This window comes from Atractosteus spatula, chromosome 3, assembly GCF_055471065.1.
Source record: "Atractosteus spatula isolate fAtrSpa1 chromosome 3, fAtrSpa1.hap1, whole genome shotgun sequence".
NCBI classification, from domain to species: Eukaryota; Metazoa; Chordata; class Actinopteri; order Semionotiformes; family Lepisosteidae; genus Atractosteus; species Atractosteus spatula.
This window is the reverse complement of record NC_142708.1, coordinates 1,235,093-1,261,795: the sequence shown is the minus strand read 5'-3', so window position 1 is coordinate 1,261,795 and position 26,703 is coordinate 1,235,093. Positions and strand designations below refer to the sequence as shown.

Here is a 26,703-nt window from a genome sequence, read left to right as displayed (position 1 = left end):
CGGGGACAGGGAGATGCCGAGGGGAGGGAGTGCGATGTGGGTGGGGAGCCCTGCTCATGTCTGGGGGTACACTGTGCCCCAGAGACAGGGCTCGCAGGAAATGCTGAAGGCAGCACTGACGCACGAGGCAGAACAGTTCAAGGAACCAAAGACTTTCTCATCTAAATTGAACATCCATGTTCTCCAATCTCACCACAAGAGGGCCTGTGGGGCCTCGTCCTGCACTCAAGGTTTTTGTGTTCTTGTGAAACAGATGTTGTGGAGGAGCCCAGGTCCTGGTCTCTCCCCTTCGCCCTCCCATCGTATAAACACCCTGCTTCCAGTGGGCCGCTCTTTCGCCATCCCCGCACACCCCTGTCTCCACCCCACTGGGGTTCCTGACACCCCCTTACAGAGGCCTGGCTTTCTCCCAGCCAGGGAGAGCCCCCCCAGTCTCTGCCTTAACTAGGGTTCGACCCCTGGCTGGGATAGCCTGAGAGAACAGTGACAGAAGCTCAGATAGGAAACTAGAAGCACAAAGTCACTCACACCCACCCCCCTCTGCAGCAGTCAACAGCTTTCTTAGAAATCAGTTGGCTTCTTCTTTTGCCCATTCTGGCAAGAGACAGTCGCTCGTTATTAAAATCAAGTTCACAGCCTGCAGTAAAAAATGTGAAGAAACTTGTGGGTCTGAGCGCGGCCGACTGCGCCAGTGTGTGCTGGTGGCAGAGGAACGAGAACAGCTTCATCCCTCACTGAGGAGCAGGAGAGGAACTGAAACCCAGACTTCCCAGACTGCTGTACCCCCAGATCCCAGCTCTTTCTCCCCCCGAGCCCCCTTGTGTCTCCTGGGGTGACAAGGAGTATGAGGGTGCCGGGAGACAGGAACAGGCTGCCCAGCCGTGTGATCGGAGCCCGAACACACTGGACACGATCCCGAGATCCATTGGCTACTGAAAAACACGGACAGGCCAGATGGTCTGGATGGCTCCTGGTGTCCGTACCTGTCCTCGTGTCCTCTGGGACACAGGGATCTGCGTGAAGAGCGCGGCTCCTTCAGGCCGTGTCAGGGTTCGAGTCTCATGAGCACTAGTCTGCACACCACTCAAGTCTGCAGGTGACACCGAACTGGAAGGATTAGCATCTGCCGCTGCAGTTTAGCAAACGAAATTCAAAAGGATTTAGATACCTTCAGGTGAAGCACGTGGCTCAGGGGTACAAGGGCTGTATCTCACCTGGGATTTGAACCCACAACCTCTCCCAGTTACGTGTCCAGAACCCTGCCCACTGCTCCTTTATTCCATAACGGTAGTTAACGTTAATTAAGCTATCCCTATCCATAACAGAACATCCAGGGAAGCAGTATTAAATCTGGAAACATCTGTTAGCAATGTGTTTTGAAGGACGGAAGTACAAATACAGTACATGATGCTCTTCAGCTGGAATCGCAGCAGAGTTTTACTGCGAAAGAAACGAGCGTGACAAGACTGTTTCTTAAAAAGAAAACAAAAAGAGCCGTCGACTTCCCTTAACTGAATCAGACACACATGATCGAGGCTCGGATAGCGCACCTTCTGGGATCAGGTCTTCTGAGGAAAGAGCTGAATACCGATTCTCAAAACCCAGCCAAGTTTCCGAGCGCTGGAATTCCTGCGCGCCCGCTGGCCGTGCGGAGAACCCGGATACCGCTCAGCGCACAGCGCCCCCTAGCCCGCGAGTGGGTGTCACCCGGCGATAAATAGGCGCGTGTCAGCCTCGAGACAGCAGAGCTCGACTCGCACCGCCTGACACCGCGTCCCCCGAGCGAGGACCCACGCAAGAGCCACGCCGTGCCACGCAGCCCGCGCCTGGTCAGTCCCACGAGGTGAGTGAGGCGACTCGGGCCGTCTCTCCACAGACCCCACCTGCACGCGCCCTCCTGGCTGCTCCGTGGGACGGACACCCGTCCGGTCCCGGGGCAGGCGCTGCAGTTCCCAGTGGATGTGCATCCCGTGGGATTTCGCCCGCGAGAGAGGAGACTCTGCACCCGTGACCCGCGGGGTACGTCGACGCCTGCCGTCCGCCCGGACACCCGCGCACCAGGGCGCTCGCAGGTGAAGGGGTCTCCTCTGGCCGCCGCTAGAGACCTCCCGCGGTTTGAAACCCTTCCTATCGGCTGAGACAGGCAGGTGGGTCGGAGCCGCTCAGCGGTACATGAAGACCGTCAGGAAAAATATAAACCACCCGTTATCGGGTCGTCCCGGCAGCAGCAGCGGTGGTGGCAGTTTGTGCAGTTTACATGTTGTAACGCCAGACAGCGGACACGGACGCTCGGCGTGCGGAGGTGCGGCTTGTACTCACCAGCGTTTCCCCCGTTCCGCTGGTACCTTTCTCGGAAGGCTGTAAATACAGTAAATAAGGTGTGAAGTTGATGGAAATCGAGATTCTTCGCATTATCTAAACTGAATCCTACACGCGCGGTGACTTGTCTACATCTCGGCTTTCAGTTTTTTTCCGTTTTCATTTGTAAAAAGTGTCGATAATCACGTCGCGAACGCGCGCCGAGCCCTCGACTGCCCGGACAGCCCACGGTCGTGCTGTGGACGGGTCACTGCTGTGGAATCAGCCGTTTGTGGGTCTTACTTGTACAGTCGAACACTACAAAGCGCATCGCCGTACCTGAGGTGCGAGTGTGCAGGTGGAGAGTCGTCTATAGCCTGTGCAGTACGCACATCCGCGCACCTTGAATAAGGTCGCCTGTAAACGCGCAGCAATGTAAGACAGTCACATCAGCATACTCCCAATGTTTATTGAATCGACTATTAAGCACGACAGAGCTCGGCCTTCCTGCACACTGAAACGAGCGATGAACTCGCTGACCACTGTGGGAATCGCGCAGAACGGCGCGCGTGGGTGTCTCTCCAGTAAGGGACAGAAGCCCCCGCCCCTCTGTGCGTGTGATACCGATCTCCAGAGAGCCCGCGACAGCTTCGTGGACAGCGTGGAGATGAGGCCAGATACAGAAAGCTGCCTGTTCTTGAGCAGTGCCTCTTTCTGAGCGCTGCTGGTGGGGGAGACGTTTTCAGACCAGTTCGGCTCTCTGGCGTCCTCACTCGGAACAGTACAGGCAGAATCCCCGCACTGCCACACACACATGACACACACTCGCCACACTGCCAGACACATGACACACACTCGCCACACTGCCACACACACATGACACACACTCGCCACACTGCCACACACATGACACACACTTGACACACACTCGCCATGCTGCCACACACATGACACACACTCGCCACACTGCCAGACACATGACACACACTTGACACACACTTGACACACACTCGCCACACTGCCACACACACATGACACACACTCGCCACACTGCCACACACATGACACACACTCGCCACACTGCCAGACACATGACACACACTCGCCACACTGCCACACACACATGACACACACTCGCCACACTGCCACACACACATGACACACACTCGCCACACTGCCACACACTTGACACACACTTGACACACATTCGCCATGCTGCCACACACATGACACACACTCGCCACACTGCCACACACACATGACACACACTCGCCACACTGCCACACACATGACACACACTTGACACACACTCGCCATGCTGCCACACACATGACACACACTCGCCACACTGCCACACACATGACACACACTTGACACACACTTGACACACACTCGCCACACTGCCACACACACATGACACACACTCGCCACACTGCCACACACTCGCCACACTGCCAGACACATGACACACACTCGCCACACTGCCACACACTTGACACACACTTGACACACACTCGCCATGCTGCCACACACATGACACACACTCGCCACACTGCCACACACACATGACACACACTTGACACACACTCGCCACGCTGCCACACACATGACACACACTCGCCACACTGCCACACACACATGACACACACTTGACACACACTCACCACGCTGCCACACACATGACACACACTCGCCACACACACATGACACACACTCGCCACACACTTGCCATGCTGCCACACACTCGCCACACACACATGACACACACTTGACACACACTCGCCACGCTGCCACACACATGACACACACTCGCCACACACACATGACACACACATGACACACACTCGCCACACTGCCACACGCACACGGCACACACATGACACACACTCGCCACACTGCCACACGCACACGGCACACACATGACACACACTCGCCACACTGCCACACACACATGACACACACATGACACACACTCGCCACGCTGCCACACGCACATGACACACACTCGCCACACGCACACGGCACACACTCGCCACACTGCCACACGCACACGGCACACACATGACACACACTCGCCACACTGCCACACGCACATGACACACACTCGCCACGCTGCCACACACACATGACACACACATGACACACACTCGCCACGCTGCCACACACATGACACACACTCGCCACGCTGCCACACACACATGACACACACTTGACACACACTCGCCACACTGCCACACACACATGACACACACTCGCCACACTGCCACACGCACACGGCACACACACATGACACACACTCGCCACACTGCCACACGCACACGGCACACACATGACACACACTCGCCACACTGCCACACGCACACGGCACACACTTGGCCATGGCGCGCGCGGGGGAGAGGGGAGGATGGCCCCAGAATCCCGTCTCCAGTGCTCTCACGCCACGCCGGTGTTCCCAGTGGGAGAGAGGGGGGCTGCGGACCACAAGGCGACAGACGAGTCCATCTGCACTGCTGGGCTGCAGCAGTCCAGGGATCTAGTCTCCATGTGATGCAAGAGTCCAGTTTGAGGGTCTGAATGGGTTTCTTATTAGCATCTCAAATCCATCTTTCAATTCTATTTGAACCCTTTGATTGCAGCCATTCTAATTTAAATTCCGTCATGATCGTGTTTTTATACATGTTCGGGTTAATTGGCAGGGCCTGTCATGAGCTGTGGACAGTTCTTTTACACACAGTAACAGTTCCTTCACATCGTGTGCGGGACTGGGAGCCTGTGCAAATTACCATTCTAATGCAAGACAAGCTGCATCTTTTAAAGAGAACATCTGATGGAAAAAACTCCATCTGATTTTCCCCTTGACAGAGGGCAGTTGTATTATCAAAGCCCTGCAAGGTAATTAAGCATCAATATCATTCAAGTGAAGGTTAAGTCTACACATTGCTGTTGTGTGGTCTCAGGGCAAGTGAAATACTCAGAGCATGGGCGTCTCTTGTCCCAGACCCTGAGGAAGACGCAGTGAGGCTCTGTGCCCACAAGGGGGAGCAGACCCTGCTGTATCGCAGAGTGTAGCACTGCCCGAAGCAGACGGGACCCCTCACACACTCCTGTTACACTTCCTGGTGACCAGGCACCGTGTGACAGGACACTAGGACCAGTGAGCTTCAGTGTTATGCTGGTTAAAAAGCAGGAGCTCCTCTCCCTGATCCCCGGCCAGAGGGGGCAGTCGGCTGGAAAGGGGTGTCTGTGTCCGCCTGTTGGAGGCGCTCTGTTAACACAGCCTCAGGCCGTTCTGGGGACAGGGAAAAGAGAAAATGACTCCGTGATCATCCTGGGGGGTTCGTCTGTGCACAACTAAGACAAAATAGATTCTCTTCTTTAATGAAAAGATTTAATATTTATTGATGTACTTTTTTAAAAATACAGTAAAAAAATAAACAAATGTTGCTGCTAAAGCTGCTTGTCAGTGTCCGGACTCACAGTGTTCAGTTCTCTTTAGTGTGTAGATTGACAGTGTTCAGTTCTCTCCAGTCAGAGTGCAGATTGACAGTGTTCAGTTCTCTTTAGTGTGCAGATTGACAGTGTTCAGTTCTCTCCAGTCAGTGTGCAGATTGACAGTGTTCAGTGCTCTTCAGTTAGTGTGCAGATTGAGTGTTCAGTTCTCTCCAGTCAGTGTGCAGATTGACAGTGTTCAGTTCTCTTCAGTCAGTGTGCAGATTGACAGTGTTCAATTCTCTTCAGTCACTGTGCAGATTGACAGTGTTCAGTTCTCTCCAGTCAGTGCCCAGATTGAGTGTTCAGTGCTCTTAAGTCAGTGTGCAGATTGACAGTGTTCAGTTCTCTCCAGTCAGTGTGCAGATTGACAGTGTTCAGTTCTCTCCAGTCAGTGCCCAGATTGACAGTGTTCAGTGCTCTTCAGTCAGTGTGCAGATTGACAGTGTTCAGTGCTCTTCAGTCAGTGTGCAGATTGACAGTGTTCAGTTCTCTCCAGTCAGAGTGCAGATTGACAGTGTTCAGTTCTCTCCAGTCAGTGTGCAGATTGACAGTGTTCAGTGCTCTTCAGTTAGTGTGCAGATTGAGTGTTCAGTTCTCTCCAGTCAGTGTGCAGATTAACAGTGTTCAGTTCTCTTCAGTCACTGTGCAGATTGACAGTGTTCAGTTCTCTCCAGTCAGTGCCCAGATTGACAGTGTTCAGTGCTCTTCAGTCAGTGTGCAGATTGACAGTGTTCAGTGCGCTTCAGTCAGTGTGCAGATTGACAGTGTTCAGTTCTCTCCAGTCAGTGTGCAGATTGACAGTGTTCAGTGCTCTTCAGTCAGTGTGCAGATTGACAGTGTTCAGTTCTCTCCAGTCAGTGTGCAGATTGACAGTGTTCAGTGCTCTTCAGTCAGTGTGCAGATTGACAGTGTTCAGTTCTCTTTAGTGTGCAGATTGACAGTGTTCAGTTCTCTCCAGTCAGTGTGCAGATTGACAGTGTTCAGTTCTCTCCAGTCAGTGTGCAGATTGACAGTGTTCAGTGCTCTTCAGTGTGCAGATTGGCAGTGTTCAGTGCTCTCCAGTCAGTGTCCAGATTGACAGTGTTCAGTTCTCTCCAGTCAGTGTGCAGATTGACAGTGTTCAGTGCTCTTCAGTGTGCAGATTGGCAGTGTTCAGTGCTCTCCAGTCAGTGTGTCGTTCCTGCTCACTTTTCTCGGTATTAAATAGTTTTGGGATGTACAGGCCTATAAACACAGGTTGTGCAGCAGATATTTCACCGCAGAAATGTTCCAACGTGATCTGCAGGCAGAGTTAACAAGTACAACCGTCTGCAAGTTGAGAGCAATATATCTATTGGACTAAAAGAGCTGTATTCACCTGCTTGTTTACAGTGTGATGGGGCCACAGACGACACCGGACGTTCTGAACCACAGAACATGGCGCTGCGCATACCTGGAAATGTCCTCTGTTTTGTGATGTAAACTTGAGGTTTACACATTTTACTGTTATTGGAGTTTGAAATGCACACATCAGTGCTGATTCTTTCTAACCCTGAAGTATAAAAATAGCATTGCAGTTCCCCTTTAAATAGTAACACAGTTCAGAATGCTGGCCGGAGTTTACAAGTGTACAGATTTGGAGAAAGAAAATATGGAGTGAGTTTTCAGATGCAGCAAACTAACAAAATCAGGCATTTCAGGATAAATGATTAAATGATTCCTAAGGGGTATTGCAGCTGTTGAGCAATGGAAAGACTGATCGATCTGTGATTGATCAGTGGGTATGAAGGGTGCCTCCTGTTTCAGGTCAATGCTTATATTGATCTGAGCTGATCTTCTGCTGTCCCAGAGACAGGTGAAGTCATGGGTAGCCAGAGTGAAGGCTGTCATTCCGTCAAATCCATCACCAGCTGGAGACATGGGGCAGATGGACATTTAGAGCCCTTCAGTAAATAGTGAGCTCAGTTTAGTGTATTAGAAACTCATGGAGGAAGAGGGTCTAGGTTACAGTGATTCACTTTAACAGAACAAAGAGCAGTAAACACTTGGCAGCAAAATGGAATTTTTTCAAGGTTTTCTCTAGATATCCAGTAAAACATGAGTTGGCTGTATGAAGATCACACACAAACCCTGTAGAGAGAGGTACTTTTCCAAGTAAACAAATGGACTCCAACTGTTATTTCTGATTAATGTCAACCAGTGGACGCATGGACACAAATGGAAATCTAGAAGTAGACTCCAGGTTCCCCAAATACCTCTTTGGCAAAGAGAAATATGAGTGCAGACAACAATGAGTAAGCCTTCCCGATATCCTAGCGACTGTGAGAGTTCATCTCCCCGCTGGGACTTGGTCACTCACTGAGGGTTTCGGGAGTCTACTGCACCTCAGGCACATTCAATATTATTATAGATCAAATGGTTTAAATTCTCATTAAGAAAACTAAAAAGGCATAGAAAAGATAAACAAGGAGTGTAAAATTTCTCAGAGGAAATAGATGTGGTTATTTAGGTGAAAAGAATGTACTGTATCATTTAAGATGTATTTATATCAGTGTTTTATAAACCCTGTTCGTCAGCCCAGGAGCCGTGTGCCTTGTGCCCAGGCCGGGCTCTCTGGTCGGGAAGAGGCCATTGCTGGAGCTGGAGAAAGGGAAAGTCTTGTCTCTGTTGGCAACCGAGGAGTATAGTGGTGGTGATTGTGGGATATCTGGATGTGTCGGTGGTGATTGTGGGATATCTGGAGGTATCGGTGGGGATTGTGGGATATTTGGAGGTGTCGGGGTGGTGATTGTGGGATATCAGATTTTTAATTGAATAAGAAAATGTGTTTTTGCTCTGACTTCTTGAAGCCTCTTAATGCTGGTAACACAGGATAATCTCTCAGCCATGTCTGTGTTACCTGTTAAACCATTTTGCACCCGGGTTTCTTCAGGGAGTGCTAGCTCTTCTCAACCATGGCATCAGGCTTTGTCCTTGGGGACCTTCAGCTTGGAAGTGACAATATGTAACTGTGTGTCAGGATTCTGAGCAATATCTGATCATTTAGAGTTGCAAAATGGAGCTGCAGGATGCACTGTGCTGTATATTTAACTCTCGCAGCTGGCAACAGCAGGTGTGTCAGTACTTTAGATGTGTTTGGGGATGAATGAGTGTCTCTACGGCCCAGTGTCAGTCATATTAATGGGCATTAATATGCCTATTTAATTTATCCTCATGAGATTCAAAATGTGTCCCTAGTACTCCTAAAATACTCACCTGGTCACTGTGGGGTATCTGGGGACACTGTTGCTGCTTTGATGGTGTGTTGGTGAGTATGCAGGTTTTATTTGAGTTCTCTCTTGTTTTGTGACTCTCATGATCCTACTCCCTGTACTGTTGCCCAGTTTTAGGTGTTTTATTCAGGCGTAGAGCTAATAGTTATTGGCTACAAGAAGAAATGCAGAAATGAAATGCTTTTGGTTTGGGAAAATGGATGATTTATCACTTTATCACTGCTCCAAGGTAGTACTTGTTAAATCCAATAACACCCAATGAATAAAATTCCGTTTAGGTCCCATTGAAACTGTGAACAGAAGTGTGGGTTGAAGTCTTCATCTGAATTACCGCTGTCCTGGGTCTGTCTCACCAGCCTGCTCTCCCAGCAGACGTGAGTATGATGTGTACTCTGTTTTGCATTAGTGTTGCTCCCATACTGTTTTTATAATACATACATGACATTTTGGAACAATAGCCCCCCGTCATGTTTCATTTATCTAACCTACCTACAGTCAGTGTCATCACTATTAGCTAATTGATCTTGGCTTCTCATCCAGTTTCCTGAAAGAAACTTTGAAAATAACGTGAGGCACAAAGGTTTGTGGGGGTCTGGAACAAGCTGCCCAGCCATGTTGCTTGATCTGATACCCTGTCATCTTTCAAGAAACAGCTGGATGAGAGATTTGGATCAATTAGCTACTTAAAATAAATGAACAAGCTGAATGGGCAGAATGGTTTTTCTTGCAGCATATAAGCCAGAGTACAGTCTGGGATAATGTGGTTGTGTAGCTTGTTCCACACTCCCACAATCCCTATCTGAAGAAGTGCTTTCTGTTCTGAGTTTTAAATGCAGTAAAATTAAAGACACGTGGAGCACACTGTGCTAATAGCCATCCTGTCTGCCCTGTGTCTCTCAGATGTTCCCCAGGTCCCTGAGTCTCCTCCTGCTGAGCTTCCTGCTGCCTGCTGCTCATGGACTCAGCTCCTTCCCACAGAAACGTAAGATCATGCAAAAACCCTGACTGGCTGGGACAGTGTATCTCTCTCACTGGGACAGTACACACCTCTCTCACTGGGACAGTGTATCTCTCTCACTGGGACAGTACATACCTCTCTGACTGGGACAGTATATCTCTCACTGGGACTGGGACACTACACACCTCTCTCACTGGGAGAGTGCACCTCTCACTGGGACAGTACACCTCTCACGGGGACAGTGTATCTCTCACTGGGACTGGGACAGTACACACCTCTTTCATTGGGACTGGGACAGTACACAGCTCTCACTGGGACAGTACACACCTCTCTCACTGGGACAGTGTATCAATTCAATTCAATTCAATTTATTAGCATGACCGATGAGTAAAATCAGTGTTGCCAAAGCAAATAAAATAATGAAATTCACATGAAACAAAACAAAAAATAACATTAATGTAAAATCTACAGACATATTACAGACATTTACAACAGTGACATATTATAAAATATTTACATATACTGTAGAAAGAAGGAGCATTATTGGGAGACAGACTCACTGTTCCTTAGGCTGTGACAGGAGATCACATACTGGGCTGCCAGTTCAACTGAGTTCCCTCCTCCCTCTCCCAGTAGGATTGGGACCCGTTGTGATTCTGGCAGGTGTGGGAACTCTGGGACTAGATTTCTGAATTTAGGGAAGAATGTTTCTCTAATCCCAGAGTATCTGCCACAGTGCAGTGGGAAGTGCACCTCTGTCTCTATTTCTCCCCACTGGCAGTGGGAGCACATCCTGTCCTCTCTGGGCAGCCAGGTCTGCCTGTGTCGCCCAGTTTCTATGGCCAGGCTGTGGTCACTGAGCCTGTACTTGTCAGGGTCTGTTTCTGTTTGTTGTTTCTTATCTTGGTCAAATATTTGGCTAGTGTGTATTGTCTGTTTAGGGTTCTGTAGCATTCCAGTTTATGTTGTGTTTGTATGTGTGTGTCCCAGTGTGTGAGATATTGCTGTTTGATCTGTGCTGTGATGTGGTTAAGTCTGAGTTGTGGTGCTCTAGCAGTGCTGTCCTGAGGCTGGCGTCGGTGTGGCTCGGGTCAGTGAGCCTCAGGACCAGCTGGCTCAGGGGGCTCTGTTTTGGGCTCAGCTCTTGCCTCAGCAGGGCTTTGTGGTGGTAGGAATGTTGGTCGCTGTTTTTTAGGTGTAGCCAATAGTTTAATATTCTTTTCTGTACGTTTATCAATAGTGGGTACTGGCCTAATTTGGCCCTGCACCCGTTGTTAGGTGTTTTTCTCTGCACATGGAGGATGTTTCTACAGATCTCCATGTGCAGAGTGTAATTGAGTGTACTCCTGGTCTGTGAGGGGACCCCACACTTCACTGCCGTATAGGGCAATGGGTTGGATTACACTTTGAAATATTTGGAGCCAGATTCTTGTTGGTGGGTTGATGTTGAAGAGCCTCCTTCTTATTGCGTAGAAAGCCCTGAGTGCCTTCTCCCTCAGTGCCTTCACTGCCAGGTCAAAACTCCCAGAAGAGCTGATGGTGAGACCGAGATATGTGTAGCTGGATGTGTGCTCCAATGTGTTGTTGTTGAGTGTGAATTTGTACCTGTTTCCCTGAGGTCTGGCTTTCTTCTGGAAAACCATAACTCTGGTCTTGTCCAGATTGACTGTCAGCACCCAGGTCTGACAGTTCTGCTCCAGCAGTGCGGGGTTCTGCTGCAGCCCCTGTTCTGTGGGCGACAGCAGGACCAGGTCATCTGCATAGAGCAGGAACTTGATTTCTGTGTCGTGTAGTGTGAGACCAGGAGCTGCAGACTGTTCCAACATTCCTGCTAATTCGTTGATATAGATATTGAACAGTATTGGGCTCAGGCTGCAGCCCTGTCTCACCCCGCGGCCTTGGGTGAAGAATTTGGTCCTTTTGTTTCCAATTTTCACTGCACATTTGCTCTCTGAATACATTGATTTAATGATGTCGTACACTTTGCCCCCTATGCCACTTTGGAGTAGTTTGTAAAACAATCTTTCATGCCAAATCGAGTCAAATGCTTTTTTGAAATCTCTCTCACTGGGACAGTACATACCTCTCTCACTGGGACAGTGTATCTCTCTCACTGGGACAGTACACACCTCTCTCACTGGGACAGTGTATCTCTCTCACTGGGACAGTACACACCTCTCTCACTGGGACAGTGTATCTCTCTCACTGGGACAGTACTGTACATACTTCTCTCACTGGGACTGGGACAGTACACAGCTCTCACTGGGACAGTGCACACCTCTCTCACTGGGACAGTACACACCTCTCACTGGGACTGGGACAGTGCACACCTCTCTCAGTGGGACAGTACATACCTCTCTCACTGGGACAGTGTATCTCTCTCACTGGGACAGTACACACCTCTCTCACTGGGACAGTGTATCTCTCTCACTGGGACAGTACACACCTCCCTCACTGGGACAGTGTATCTCTCTCACTGGGACAGTACACACCTCTCTCACTGGGACAGTGTATCTCTCTCACTGGGACAGTACTGTACATACTTCTCTCACTGGGACTGGGACAGTACACAGCTCTCACTGGGACAGTGCACACCTCTCTCACTGGGACAGTACACACCTCTCACTGGGACTGGGACAGTGCACACCTCTCTTACTGGGACTGGGACGGTACACAGCTCTCACTGGGACAGTCCACACTTCTCACTGGAACAGCACACCTCTCACTGGGACTGGGACAGTACACACCTCTCTCACTGGGACAGTGTATCTCTCTCACTGGGACAGTACTGTACATACTTCTCTCACTGGGACTGGGACAGTACACAGCTCTCACTGGGACAGTGCACACCTCTCTCACTGGGACAGTACACACCTCTCACTGGGAGTGGGACAGTGCACACCTCTCTCACTGGGACAGTACACACCTCTCTTACTGGGACTGGGACGGTACACAGCTCTCACTGGGACAGTCCACACTTCTCACTGGAACAGCACACCTCTCACTGGGACTGGGACAGTACACAGCTCTCACTGGGACAGTGCACACCTCTCTCACTGGGACAGTACACACCTCTCACTGGGACTGGGACAGTGCACACCTCTCTCACTGGGACTGGGACGGTACACAGCTCTCACTGGGACAGTACACACCTCTCTCACTGGGACAGTGCACCTCTCACTGGGACTGGGACAGTACACACCTCTCTCACTGGGACTGGGACAGTACACACCTCTCACTGGGACAGTGCACACCTCTCACTGGGACTGGGACAGTACACACCTCTCTACCTGGGACAGTGCACACCTCTCACTGGGACTGGGACAGTGCACACCTCTCTCACTGGAACAGCACGGCTCTCACTGGGACTGGGACAGTGCTCTCTATCTAGAATCACTAGAATTCTGGAGCACTGCTTACTGGTTTTAAGGTGCTCCATTGAATTATATCCCTACGAGACACTTGAATCTCAGCTGTTCTCTTCCTGTGTGTTTCCTGAGTGAGCCGTGCTGCTGTTGTGTTGCCTTTAGTCAGAGTGGGCAAACCTGAGGGCAGCGTGACCTTGTCCTGCACGACAGACTATGAGGGGAAGGTGTTCTGGACCCACAACAAGAACAGGGTTGCTCCGTCCGCGTTCAGGGAGCACGGCGATCGCGAGCTGACACTTCACGAGATCGACAGTCCCGACACAGGAAACTACAGCTGCTGGGCGGAGGCAGGGCAGCTGCTGGACCACATGCACCTGGTCCTGGAGGAGCAGCCAGAGGAGGAGGACACAGGTAACTGGAGAGAGAAATAGTACCGTGTGTCCTGTTGTGTTCTATTTCTTACCTTCTACTTCTGAGATCCCTGGGCTGTCGTGTGTGAGAGGGCAGGAGCTGGAAGGGACTGAGTGCCCGTGAGTGAGCTCAGTGTGTCTCTGCTCTGTACCCCTCTCGCAGACCTGGTGCTCTGCACAGCCAAGTCCTACAGCTGCACCTTCAGCTGCTCCTGGAGCCCAGAAGGCTACGCCTTGGCCAGAGTCCGCTACCAGCGCAGGTAACGCACCGGCGATCTCGCGCTGCGGCCCGGCGAGCCGGGGCTCCGAGCTGGACTGACCGTGTTTCTGTCGCCCCAGCGACGAGGGCGGCCCCTCCGCCTGGGTCTACGCCCAGCCTGCCCGGCCAACCGCAGAGCACGAGGGAACCTTCCACTTCATGCTGACCCACTCCAGCTCTCCCTTCGCCGAGGAGAGGCAGCCCCTGGTGCTGACGGCAGAGGCGCTAAGCAGCAAGCACTATCGCCAGCGCACCGCGCACTTCTACATCCGCGACATCAGTGAGTACGCCGCCCCGCCGGCGGCCCGGTGCCGCAGCCCGACGAGCCCTGGTCCGAGCCGGAGTCGGGACTCTGCGCCTCTTCTGTGCCCGCAGTCCAGCCGGATGCCCCTCAGACGGTCGTGTGCCAGCAGCGCAGGGGACACTCCCTCAGTGTGACCGTGCACCCCCCCCAGAGCTGGGTCAGCCCTCACAGCTACTTCCCCCTCGGCCACGAGATCGAGTACGTCTACCAGGACAACGGCAAGGTGGGTAAGCCTGGCGAAGGGGCTGCATCCAGTCACACACCTCCCTCTGGGACAGGACCGCAGACTGGGAGACGGGCTCGGCTCCCTCTGGGACAGGACCGCAGACTGGGAGACGGGCTCGGCTCTCTCAGGGACAGGACCGCAGACTGGGAGACGGGCTCGGCTCCCTCTGGGACAGGACCGCAGACTGGGAGACGGGCTCGGCTCTCTCTGGGACAGGACCGCAGACTGGGAGACGGGCTCGGCTCTCTCTGGGACAGGACCGCAGACTGGGAGACGGGCTCGGCTCCTTCTGGGACAGCACCACAGACTGGTTGATGGGCTCGGCTCTTTCAGGGATGCGGGACTGTATCTGTAGACTGTAGCTCAGCTCTTTCGTGGTCTGTTTGTGATCCTGTTAAACATATTGAAATCATGCCCGAAAGAGCTGTACCATCAGAACAGAACACAGCTTCCCGGGAGTTCCTGCTTCCTCGCTCCAGCTCCTGTTGGCTTTTATCTCTCCACTCCACACATGTGACGTCTCCTGAGGTTAATGACTCCAGTCCAGTCTCACTAACATTTGCAGATCAGATTCCTGTGCAGGGGGATCAGATTGCTGTGTCCTGTTGACAGTGTTAATGCCCCCTGTGTGCTGACTCACGCTCTCTCCCTCTCCCTCCCAGACGGAGCGCTCCACGAATGGCGTGATCCCCAAGGGTGTCAGTAAGCTGCGTGTTCGATCCCGGGACCTCTACTTCCCCTCCCAGTGGAGCCAGTGGAGCCCCTGGAAAAATGTAACTGAATGATGTCCCTGTCTCCCCACGTCCACACGCTGACCCACAGACCGGCTGAGCCCTCTCTCTGATCGACCCCCGGCTCGCTGAGCCCCAGCAGTGACACACGCAGTGGTTCACAAACTGCAAGAAAAAAAACGTTTAGAACTTTTTAATTAGTTTAATTCATTCAAACCAAGATTCAGAGAAATAATTGCTACCGTTAATGCTTTTCTGCTAAATATATTGCTCAAGCACGTAACATCTTTCTTCTCGTCTCTGTTGAACATTCTCTCTTGTCGCTAAGTCTCCTCCCTCACACTGTGAGAAGACTCTCCACTAACTTTCTGGCTGGTCCTGTTTGGTCAAAGCCAGGTTTTCTGTTTGCTTACTCTGTCTCTCTGTCTGGCTGCGGCTAAGGTACAGGATGTACTCAGATCTCAAGCTGTGTCATCTACGCTCCTCTCTCTGAGCACTGCCTCACTCCTCCAGCCTCCGACGCCTCCATGATCCCTGGCTCAGCTGGCCAGCCTGCTCCTCAGCTGTGCACTTCAACCCACCCTTGAGGGCTGCTCCCTTGTGTGGCACCTCACTCACTCTGATTCAGCCCCGCTGCAGGCTTTCTCAAGTGACCGGCGGCCATCTTGGCTCAAAGCAGCAGCATTGGGTTTGGATCCAAGATGGTGGCTTTCTCCCAAGGCCATCTTTCATTACATCACACTGCTCTTCTGTTCTTTTCTTCTTTTTCTCTATACCTGGTGAAGAGTACGTTCTCTGGGACCTGCAGTGAACTCAGGCTCTTTGTCTCCTGGCTCCCGGCTCCTGTGCAATGCCTGAAAAAGGTTCATCTCTGCCTAAATAATGATTGAGAATATGTGATGAAATAGTTTATATCTGTATCTAATTCTGTATCTGCTTTATAGTTTTTATGCTCTGAGAGTCCTTAAAATACAACAAATCCGTATAGAAACAAAAACCCTCTCCATATAGGAGATAAAATCAAGGTTTAGTTATCAAATGCACAACAATGCAGCTGCAGCAGTAGTTGCTGGCAATGAAATGTCTTTAAGAAAAACAACAAAAAATAAAGAAATAGACAAGGACGAATGGGAGCTCGCAGGACAGCAGCCTTCCCTGTCGGTGCCAAAGTATCTGGAAGTAGGTTAGGGTTAGGTAGGTTCAGGCTGCCTGAAAAAACACTGCAGTTTCCCGGCCACATTCACTGCAATGTAACCCTAACCCTAACCTTAACCACCCAACACTAACTCTAAATCATGACTCGAACCTAACCCTAACTCTAACCCTAACAACATTCACAGGCAAGCTAGTCCTGCAGTCCGAGCTGCGCTTGTGCCAAACAGCGGAGATTTCAGCGACAGCAGCCTGTCCGGTGGATTTACACTGGATCGGCTGGGCGAAAGTGAGAGAGAGATCAGCCTGTCTGGGTTCACACCCTCCCTTTAAAATACCCGAGCCTTTTATTTCTGTCTTTATTTATTGATTATTATTACCAGTAACTATAAGCTACATTTCCTGCAATTATTCATACAATTTATATTATTTATGGGTTTATTTATTAATTAAACAGAGGTGTGTCTTCTGAGGTTTTGTGGACAAATGGTTGCTCCATGAGAGCTCTGGAAGAGCTGAGCTGAGACTCTACGATCGATCCTGTCCATCTTCTCTGATGTCTCTTGCTGTTCCTCTGCCTTGCTGTTCTGTATTCTGTTCATTTTCACTATATGCTATTGAAATTCTCAGTATTTTCGAGCTTTGTCTTCTGTTTCCTTCTTTCTCACCAGTAATGAGGGGCCAGTGCAAAGGTTAGTTCCTACCGGGAAGAGACTGTCTTTCCAGTATTATTACACTATGGAAAACTAGTATTGCACAACACAGCACAGTGCAGAATGAGCTGCCAGTCCGATTAACTGTGAGCAGACAGGACACAGGAAACATTGCGCTGCACGAAGTGGAGCAGGGTCTCATGGAGGGTCCTCAGCACACTGGTCTAATCCACCAGGCTGATCCTGTTTCTTTAATGGACTCTCAAAAACCAGTCCTGGCCCCTGACACAGCAGCAGTCAGGTTTGCTGTTGCTTTCTTCTAACCAGTCTACTCGGTCTTCTGAGCTGCAGACTCTGTTCCCAACGCCCGGCTCACAGGGAACAGCTGGAGCTCAAGTATGCAGTGGGGGAGCTATCCATGATCCTCTCCACCCTGTCCTGCTTTCCAGGACCCTGGAGCAAGCCGGCTGCTCCGGAGGAAGGCCTGGATACTTTAATTAGATCTAGAGAACTCTTATGATCAATGTAAAACTGACAGGTTCCTCTTCACCCAGAAACACCAAGAAATCGCCCGCTGAGGGTAAAACAGAAAATCATGCTGCCGGATGGGTGGAGGTGGAGTAGGCGGTACTGGTTGAGTGGGTGGGGCTGGTAGGGTGAGTAGGGTAGGTGGATTGGGGAGGGTCAGAGGAGTGGGTGGGACTGATAGAGTGGGTGGATTGGGCAGGGTGAGTAGGGTAGGTGGATTGGGCATTGCTGGGGGAGTGGATGGGACTGATAGAGTGGGCATTGCTGTGGGAGTGGGTGGGGCTGGCAGAGTAGGCGGAGCTGGTGAAGTTAGTGGGTTTTAGTAGAGTGGGCGGAGCTGGTTGGCACCAGAGATGCGATCTGCCCATATGAATCAGCAGCACTTCGTCTTCACACAGCCCTGCTGTGACATCCTACACTGATGTCTGCACACTCCTCTCACAGCAGAAAGACAGCAGCAGACGGCTCTGAGGAGAGCCTCTTGGCCAGCTGGTGTCTGTGTCCCTGTCCAGAGCAGGGTGTCACTTGTACAGGCTGCCCAACCCCGTGCTGAAGGACACACTGAGCCCCTGCACACCTCACAAGCCTGCACTCTCTCTCAAACTTGTAGTCAGTGTGCATGGAGATTCAGAGCTGTTACAAGATTCAGAATGAATCCAGATTTGCCTTCTAAGCATATCCATCCTGGTAAATCAGTATCAGTATTAGCTCCTCGTTCTCCTGAAGTTTGACCTCGTCTCTCTGTTTGTCAGCTGAGGGGACAGGAGAAGGGTGTCCAGACCAGACACAGGCAAGACCAGGAGGCACACAAGAAGAGAAGAGCTGCTCGGGGCGCAGGCACCATCCACTGCAGGAGGAGGAGGAAGGCAGCACAGGCACCGGACATGGGGCTCACTGGGGGTCTGTGAGGTGCGTCTGTGCTGCCCTGCAGGTCCTTTCCGTCTACAAAGCTGCTCGTCTATTTTGTAATAATTTTTTAATAAAATGATTCGCCCAGATGTAAACACTGCTCTTACTCTTTTTATTATGTAAAAATCCTATAGACAGATATCAATACTTTTGTCCACTGCTGTGGAAATTTGCCCTTGGCTTCTCCCACAGAAGTACAGAACACACAAGCAAAACATAACAAAAATTTCCCCCTGGCCTTTACCAATCATGGCCTCCTAATAACCCCCATCTCTGGACTGGCCTCTCTGCTCTCCTCCCCACTGAGAGCTGGTTTTTGGGCAGCACACTGGCGCTCTCTGGCTGCCATCAAATCATTATACATCGGTTATTATTATTATTATTATTATTATGTGATAAAGAAATTATTGGATAAACAGGTATTGGAGGGGACTACATTTACATACATTCATTGAGCAGTTTTATTGCAGAAGGGACAAAAGACTTCTTATAGATGTTTTTATTTGAATTTGGTGGTCTCCCTGATGTGAGTGTTATGAATTGAGAGTGGTCATGCTCCTTGCCACTCTGAGACCTGTATGATGATATAAATCACAGTCCTGGACAGCTCCAAACTAAACTGTCACGTTAAATGCCAGTATTCTCTCAACAAGGCTTTTCTATGCCATCTCTAGTACATTTTGACTCACATTCAAACTCGTCAGTCTTTGAACTACAAACTGCACATTATGAGTCTATTAATAGCTTCACACTCAGGGCGCTGATATGCTGCAGGTGTAAACATGACTATCCTGCTGAGCTCCCAGTCTCAGAGCGTCGAGCTGCTGGCACTGCAGAACAAGCTGAAAAGGCACCTGAGGTCTCACCTGTAAACCCCTCACCTGGCAGGACAGTGGCATCGCTGGGGAAGAGCCCAAGACAGAGGACAGGGGTTCTGGGAGCAGCGATCTCCTCTGTAACCCTTCCCCCCGGGCAGCTGGGCGGTGGAGTGAGGCAGTGGCCTGGCTGGCCTGGCATGCTCACAGTGCACCTGCTGGGACCAATCCCATCCCCGAGGGGAGATCTGACTCTCCACACAAACAGCACGCAGGCGCCCTGGGCCCGATCTCTAGAGTGACCCCAGCAGGCTCTCCACCCCCTGGACACACACAGAGCAGCACTGGCTCCAGCACAGGGGCCGGTCGCGGAGCCGCAGAGACCCAGCCGGCCGGCCGGAGGAGCAGCACTGACCGGAGCCGCACACGGTCCCAGCAGGAGGAGCAGCGGGAGTGGTGCCCGGTGCCCAGTGCTCAGTGCTCAGTGCCCAGTGCCCGGTGCCTCCTGCTGGGGCTGGCACCGACCGGACTGGACAAGGGGTCCTGTACCTGCTGTTGACCCTGATGAAACAAGATAGATACTTTATTAATCCTGTGAGGGAAACAAGGCCTGTGGAGCACGAGGAGCACTCTCATCAGGCACAACCCGGAGTGGGGAGCGAGGGAGCTGGGGAGCTGGGGAGCTGGGGGACCTCAGAGGGAGGATGAGGCACGAAGTCGCCAGACGAGGGAGCGCTGGGAGGCACTGTGGGCCCTTTACAGGGACGAAGAGGAAATCCCTGGTCCCAGAGCTCCCGCCCTGCGGTTTCACAGCCGGGACAGGGAAATGGACAGAAGCAAGAGGTGGGGCTTGGAGGGACTCTCTCATTGTGCAAATCCAGCCCCAAGTCCACGTGCACTGATTGATAACGGACAATCACCTCATTTAGAAAGTTCTTGATGCAAGTTTGATAATTTGTTAGAATGTGTACGTATTGTGAGATTTTTTTTGTGAAATAAAGTATATTTTAACTGGAAAAAATACGTCCTGTCCACAGGGTGCAAAACAAGCACTCAACCGGGAACTGGACTGCGTACACGCAGGACTCATGTGGACGCCCGCGCAGATACTGAAGCAGGCCACATTGTGGATATTAATTAACGACAGTAATGAGCCCCGACTCGCAGCACGCAAGCCTCTCTGCCAGGACTTCCTGGAACACGCCTCCTCCAGGCGCGAAGCCAGGAAGAAATCACCGCCCCCAGCTGCCCGGAAGCGCGGAGTTTTAATTCGCTGTTGCGGAGACTGACGGCCCTGCTCGCCAATCACGTCTCTCCAATCGCGCCGCTGCCAGCCAATCCGAGCAGCTTGCCAATCCGGCTCCTCCCTCGGCGGAGCGGGGCTCTGGTTCAGCGGAGAGACGCCGGGGCAGCAGCCGGGAGCCGCTGGAGGAGGACTGGGGCTTCGGGCAGGATGCTGTCACGGAGGCTCTGGCTCTGCTTTCTCGTGGTGATCGTGCAGCTGCTGGAGACGCGTGTAGGTGAGGCCCGGGCGCGCAGGCACCGCCGCTGCCCTCCCGCCTGGCGGGCTACAGCAAGCCGGGCTCACCGGGGAGGGGAGAGCTCAGTGAGCGCTGAGCGCCGAGAGCTGAGAGCAGGCGAGGCCGTGGGACAGGGAAGCGAAACTGCGTCTCGACCAGTTTCGTCTCGCATTGAGCTGAACGCTTGAGCGGAGCGCACTGGTCTGACGCGCCTTTCCGTGCGGCGTCCGCGCTGGGCTGGGTGTTTGAGCAGGCGTGACTGCAGCCAGCTGCCGCCGAGTCCGGGTGTTGCTTACTCGCACCCGGCTGCGAGCCCCTTTCTCCTCCGGCTGAGAGCGACTTCACTCGTCCCTCCTCTCTGCAATTAAACTTAAAACACCGACGGCGTGATTTATAAACAATGATGCAGTGAAATATATTGCGTTTTTTGTTTCCATCTCTCTCACCTCTCTCTCTCTCTCCTCTCCCAGTGTCTCACCCACATCACTCCCTCACCCCAGTGTCTCCTCTCTCTCTCCCAGTGTCTCACCTACAACACTCTCTCACCCCAGTGTCTTACTCCAGTGTCTCCCAGTGGACCGGGGTCAGTGTGATTCTGATGCTGTACAGCGGTCAGCGTGGTGCTGGCCTGTGCTCTGTACTGTCCAGGGTGCTGTCCTCGCTGCTCGGGACAGGGGTCAGCGTGGTGCTGGCCTGTGCTCTGTACTGTCCAGGGTGCTGTCCTCGCTGCTCGGGACAGGGGTCAGCGTGGTGCTGGCCTGTGCTCTGTACTGTCCAGGGTGCTGTCCTCGCTGCTCGGGACAGGGGTCAGTGTGGTGCTGGCCTGTGCTCTGTACTGTCCAGGGTGCTGTCCTCGCTGCTCGGGACAGGGGTCAGCGTGGTGCTGGCCTGTGCTCTGTACTGTCCAGGGTCCAGGGTGCTGTCTTGCTGCTCGGGACAGTGGGGCGCAGAGCGTGACGCTGGTGTGTGTGTCTCCGCAGGGCTGGGTGTGAACGAGCTGCTGTACTTCCGAGTGCTCAGTCCCCAGGACATTGGCTACATCTTCAGCGCCGCGCCGGCACGCGACTTTGGAGGGGTGTTTGTGAGTGTCCCCCCGTCTGGGGCCGCAGGCGGACACGGGGCTGTCGGGTTTGTGATCTGGCTACAGGTCGCTGGGAGGCTCCCCTGCGTCACGTCACTCCATCATCCACTGAACACACTCTCACACTGACACACACATATCCTGTCACACTGATACACACTCTCACACTGACACACACATATCCTGTCACACTGAACGCATACTCTCACACTGACACACACATATCCTGTCACACTGATACAAACTCTCACACTGACACACACACATCCTGTCACACTGATACACACTCTCACACTGACACACACTCGATCTCACACACACGCACATACACACAGACTCTCTCACTCATACGGACACACACACACTCTCACTCATACTGATACACACATGCTCTCACACACACACAGCCTCTCTCACTCATACTGACACACACACACCCCCCACTGACAGGACAGACTCTAGACAGACACACACACACACACACACACACACACTCTCTCACCCCCTGTCTTCCCCAGGCCTGGTTGTGACCTACAGTGCACCCCTGTCTCTCCAGCACTGCAGCAAGCCTGTGGGTGACAGTGCTGCTGCAGGGGCTCTAACGAGGTCCAGAGAGCAGCTCGTTAGCCTCCTGTCCTTTCTGCCCTCTTACCTGAGTCACAGCCGCCAGGTGGTTTACACGGGTGGATTAAGTGCATGACAAGGAAGAAAGTCTTTACAGAATGGGCACAGACGAGCAGGAGCCAGTGAGAGAGGTTTGACTGGAGTGCAGTGGTAAAGGGCTTAGTGGCTGTGATGCTGATGAAGAGCTGGACAGGGTGAAGTAAAGAGGTGAAAGAGAGAAGTGGGTCTAACGGAACAGCAGCTGAGGAAGGAATGTTCTGTATGGATCACTGTCAGCAAGGAAGAGGCGAAGTGTTTGAAGCACAAGCAGCATTTAAATAAATAAAGAGCAAATAACCACCTGCGCTGGGTGGGGTTCTATCTGCTGTACACAAGGAAACGAGAGACCTATTCAGAAACCATAATCAAAACCCCTCCAGTCGTACCCAGGGGATTTCTGAGCCAAGGAGTTGCAGAGCAGTCTGGTATAGACCAGTGTCTCTTATAGACTGGTATGTGTTTTCATACCAGTGTCTCTTATAGACTGGTCTGTGTTTTCGTACCAGTGTCTCTTATAGACTGGTCTGTGTTTTAATACCAGTGTCTCTTATAGACTGGTGTGTGTTTTAATACCAGGGTCTCTTATAGACTGGTGTGTGTTTTAATACCAGTGTGTGTTTTAGGCCGGTGTCAGAGACCAGTTTGTCTAGGTCTGATGTCTGTAACATACAGTTAGGGACACTTTTATTAGAACTAAACTAGAGGACCGGATCACCTCTGTGACAGTAAGATCCCAGGGAATAGCCAACAGGGATTCTGGAAAGGTGGTCTCTCCGAACCACCCTGGAGCTGGAGCTCTGAACAAGCACCAACAGCAATGGCTTGCATTGCAGAAAGAGCATAAGAAATGGTGCATTTCGATTTTCAGAAGGCTTCTGATGACCGGTTCTCATGAGGACAGTCTATAGGCATGGAGGGAAATGTGTGTTTGGTTCAAGAACCGGTACCACCGCATCAGAAGCAGGCTGGGCAGCTCAAGCCTGCCTGTGCGGTGAATTTCACACGGACTGTTCTCCTTCTCCTCCAGACCAGTCAGTATGAGGAGATCTTCCTGGTGCCTGCGGACCCTGCGGACGGCTGCTCCGAGCTGAGGAACGCTGACCTGATGGAGGGACAGGTCACCCTGCTGGAGAGAGGGTACTGTCTGTGCCCGGTGTGTGTGTCCCAGTGCGCTGCCCAGGCTCGGGGCGTGTCCTGTTGCCGCGGGGACCAAGTGGGATGTGTTCTGAACCCCGTGTTGCTATAGCGATGTGTTTTAACTGTCCAGTTGCCACAGGGATTGAGAGAGATGTGCTGATGCAGTGCCTGTGTTTGGGCCACAGGGGGTGCTCCTTCGTGTCGAAGGCACGCCGGGTGGAGACCGCAGGGGGCCGGGCGGTGCTCATTGCTGACAGCGCCCTGGACAACGACAGCCTGTACCTGGACATGATCACTGATGGCACAGCGGAGCTGCCCAGCATACCGGCGCTCTTCATCCTGGGCAGAGACGGGTAAGGAGGGCACTGTGCTCGCACCGCTGTTGAGCTGCCAGGGAACTACCCCCCTCGAGGGTACAGCAGCAGCCCCCCAGCGCTGAGCGGAGAGGCCTGACGCCTGCTCTGCTGTGCTGTTGGCCACGCAGGCGCGAGAGCGTCCAGACGGAGGGAGAGCTGTGAGGAGCTGACCTCTGGGAACAAATGGAGTGGCTCCTCAAAGCAGCGAGCTCGTCAGCCAGCGATGATCCTAGTTTTAGGGTCGTCTCGGCTTCTGAGAGCTTTCTGGAATAAGTGTTTTGGATTTCCTGTGGAAGGAAAGAGACGGGAGGGTCAGTGAGATCATGGCCAGTTGAGGAGCTGTGGGCTCGGAGAGACCTGTGATCCTCACTGCTCTCGCGCTCCCTGATCATCTTGAAACCGTCTGCAGTTTCGTCCTGTGCTGGGCACCTTGACATACTTAATCAACACCACTAGAGGGCAGTACAGGCATACAGTGACTTGTCCATGTTAAATTCTAATTGGCGTGGTACACGAATACCTCACACCTGAAGAAGGCTGCATGGCCGAAATGTTGTGTTTTCTTTCTTCTCTTTTCAGCAGGGAATAAACCTTTACTTGTTCCTTTGCGCACTAATACCCTGTTCAGTTGCAGCATCACTAAAATACATAGAAGATAAAAAAGATTACAAATGAGAGGCGGCCATTCGGCCCAGGAATGCAAGGTATCAGCTTCAACAAAATGGCTGGGCATCTCATTCCACACTCCCGCAACCCTTTGGGTAAAGAAGTGGCCCCTGGACTCTGTTTTAAATGCACTTCTACATGGTTTCCACTTGTGCCCCCTGGTTTGATTGATTATTCTGAAGAATTTCGCTCTGTTGACTGTCAGTGTCTTTGAGGATTATGAATACTTGTTTCAGGTCCCCTTATAGTCATATCTTTCGAAGACTAAAGAGATTCAGTTCCTCCAGGCTGTCAGTGTAGGACACCCCTTGATGTCCCAGAATGCATCTGGTTGTTCTTCTCTGGACTGATTCCAGAGTAGCGATATCTTTGTAACATGGTGACCAGAATTGCATGCAGTATTCTGACTCTAATAAGGCCTTACTAGTGCATTGTACAATCCCAACATAAAATCCCCTGATATGAATTCTACATTCTTAGCTTTACAGACTTAAGTTTAACTCACCTTTTCAGTGCTTTCCTTCAATGTCTGGAAGTTGTAAATGATACATCAACATAAACATCCAGGACTTTTCACAAGTAGACTCTTGGGATCAACGTTTCCCATTTTGTATATTTATAGTTTATATTTTAAACACCCTGAATGTGTCTATAGTAAACTTGATCTGCCAGGTGTTTGTCCAGTCTTGAATTTCATCTAAATCTTTTTAAATTACATTTGCAGCTTCTGCAGTGCTTTCTAATCCATTTTGTACCATCTGCAAACATGACAGGTTTATTGACAACACCAGAATCAGGATGATTGCTATAAATTAGAGCAGTGGTCCCAGTACAGACCCCTGTGGTACTCCACTAATTACATCACTGATATAATTAACAAGAGCAGTGGTCCTAGTACAGACCCCAGTGGTACTCCACTAACTCAATTTGACCCCTTAACACAACATTATTATTTTGATTGTCTGATACAGATGTGAGTCTGTTTGTAAGAAAGTTTCGATTTGTACAGCTGGGCATTTCACTGGAGCCACCCTACTGCCGTATCATGCTTGAGAGCACAACAGCAGTGACCCAGCCAGGATCTGAGCACACAGCCTTGAGTCACGAGTGCAGAGCCCTAACCGCTCCTCCAGGCCTCTGGCACCTGCTCTTGCTGTGGGTTTGTCGTGATGTGTTCTCGACCAGCACCGTTTCCATGTCCTGCACCAGTTACACATCGTCTCGTATTAAAGGGCCAGTACAGCGCTGCCTCACTCTGTTAACCCCTGCACCAGTCACAGCTCCTCCGCCTGCTCTCCTCTGTCCCTCAGGCTGATGATCCGTCGTGCTCTGCAGAGACACTCCCTGCCCTGGGCTGTGATTTCCATCCCTGTCAACGTGTCTTCACTGGCCTCCTTCCCCCTGCAGCAGCCTCCCTGGACACTGTGGTAGCATCACACCCAGGGGGACAGAGATCCAAGGTGCTCGGAGACGCACACTCTTATGTAGGGGCGTCAGACGGTAGAGGAGACCGAGGTCCACAGTGGGAGAAACCACTGCAGGGAAGTGCTCGATATTGGCTACATCGCTCTGACCTCTGACCTCTGACCCGGGAGGGACCCTGACCACAGCACAGCTGGAGCTGGAGCTGCCCGTGTTGCCGGCCTGCCTCTGCAGAAACCACTGGAGCCAGAGGTACTAATAACACAGGACTGAGCTCGGAGCTGGGAATCCTGTCCATCAGCTCCTGTTTTTTGTGATTTGTACATTTTTTGACACTTTTGTTGTAAGAAGCCAGTTAATAAAAACCAAAAGTTTATGGTTATGAATTCAGCATGGGGGTTAATGAGGTCCTGAATGCTGCGGGCTGTGTGGTCAAGGGGCTTGAGTGGGCACTGCTGCAGGGTGGCCTTTCCTGACAGATGACCGATCTCACACAATGAGCAA

At 51.8% G+C, this 26,703-nt stretch overlaps 2 protein-coding genes across 3 annotated transcripts; both read left to right on the top strand.

Moving 5' to 3' along the window:
- Window positions 1-1,741: 1,741 nt before the first annotated feature.
- il12b2 (interleukin 12B 2) lies at window positions 1,742-18,618 on the top strand. Of its 2 annotated transcripts, XM_088911009.1 has the most exons (9): window positions 1,742-1,843; window positions 9,320-9,415; window positions 9,942-10,023; window positions 13,530-13,778; window positions 13,941-14,037; window positions 14,117-14,316; window positions 14,412-14,563; window positions 15,229-15,339; window positions 18,383-18,618. In XM_088911009.1, exons 3-9 carry the CDS (start codon window positions 9,942-9,944, stop codon window positions 18,536-18,538), a joined length of 1,047 nt encoding a protein of 348 aa, XP_088767135.1. In that variant the 5' UTR covers window positions 1,742-1,843; window positions 9,320-9,415; the 3' UTR covers window positions 18,539-18,618. The 2 variants fall into 2 exon arrangements, with proteins under 2 accessions (XP_088767135.1, XP_088767136.1); XM_088911010.1 differs by lacking the exon at window positions 1,742-1,843 and having other exon boundaries at window positions 9,254-9,415.
- Window positions 18,619-20,718: 2,100 nt separating this feature from the next.
- On the top strand, window positions 20,719-26,581 carry LOC148837231 (protease-associated domain-containing protein 1-like). Its single transcript, XM_088910741.1, has 5 exons — window positions 20,719-20,874; window positions 21,855-21,955; window positions 23,646-23,755; window positions 23,941-24,108; window positions 26,088-26,581. The coding sequence occupies exons 1-5, from the start codon at window positions 20,808-20,810 to the stop codon at window positions 26,206-26,208; spliced, it is 567 nt and encodes a 188-aa protein (XP_088766867.1). The 5' UTR covers window positions 20,719-20,807; the 3' UTR covers window positions 26,209-26,581.
- The last annotated feature ends 122 nt before the right edge of the window (window positions 26,582-26,703 follow it).

What these genes read in the sequence shown, in the direction of transcription:
- LOC148837231 (XM_088910741.1), top strand. Translation starts at nt 20,808, where the DNA reads ATGCTGTCACGGAGGCTCTGGCTCTGCTTTCTCGTGGTGATCGTGCAG. An exon ending in GCTGCTGGAGACGCGTGTAG is followed by an intron (nt 20,875 to 21,854) that starts GTGAGGCCCGGG and finishes GTGTCTCCGCAG; the next exon opens with GGCTGGGTGTGAACGAGCTG. An exon ending in GTCACCCTGCTGGAGAGAGG is followed by an intron (nt 23,756 to 23,940) that starts GTACTGTCTGTG and finishes TTTGGGCCACAG; the next exon opens with GGGGTGCTCCTTCGTGTCGA.
- il12b2 (XM_088911009.1), top strand. Translation starts at nt 9,942, where the DNA reads ATGTTCCCCAGGTCCCTGAGTCTCCTCCTGCTGAGCTTCCTGCTGCCT. An exon ending in CAGCTCCTTCCCACAGAAAC is followed by an intron (nt 10,024 to 13,529) that starts GTAAGATCATGC and finishes TGTTGCCTTTAG; the next exon opens with TCAGAGTGGGCAAACCTGAG. An exon ending in TCTACCAGGACAACGGCAAG is followed by an intron (nt 14,564 to 15,228) that starts GTGGGTAAGCCT and finishes TCTCCCTCCCAG; the next exon opens with ACGGAGCGCTCCACGAATGG.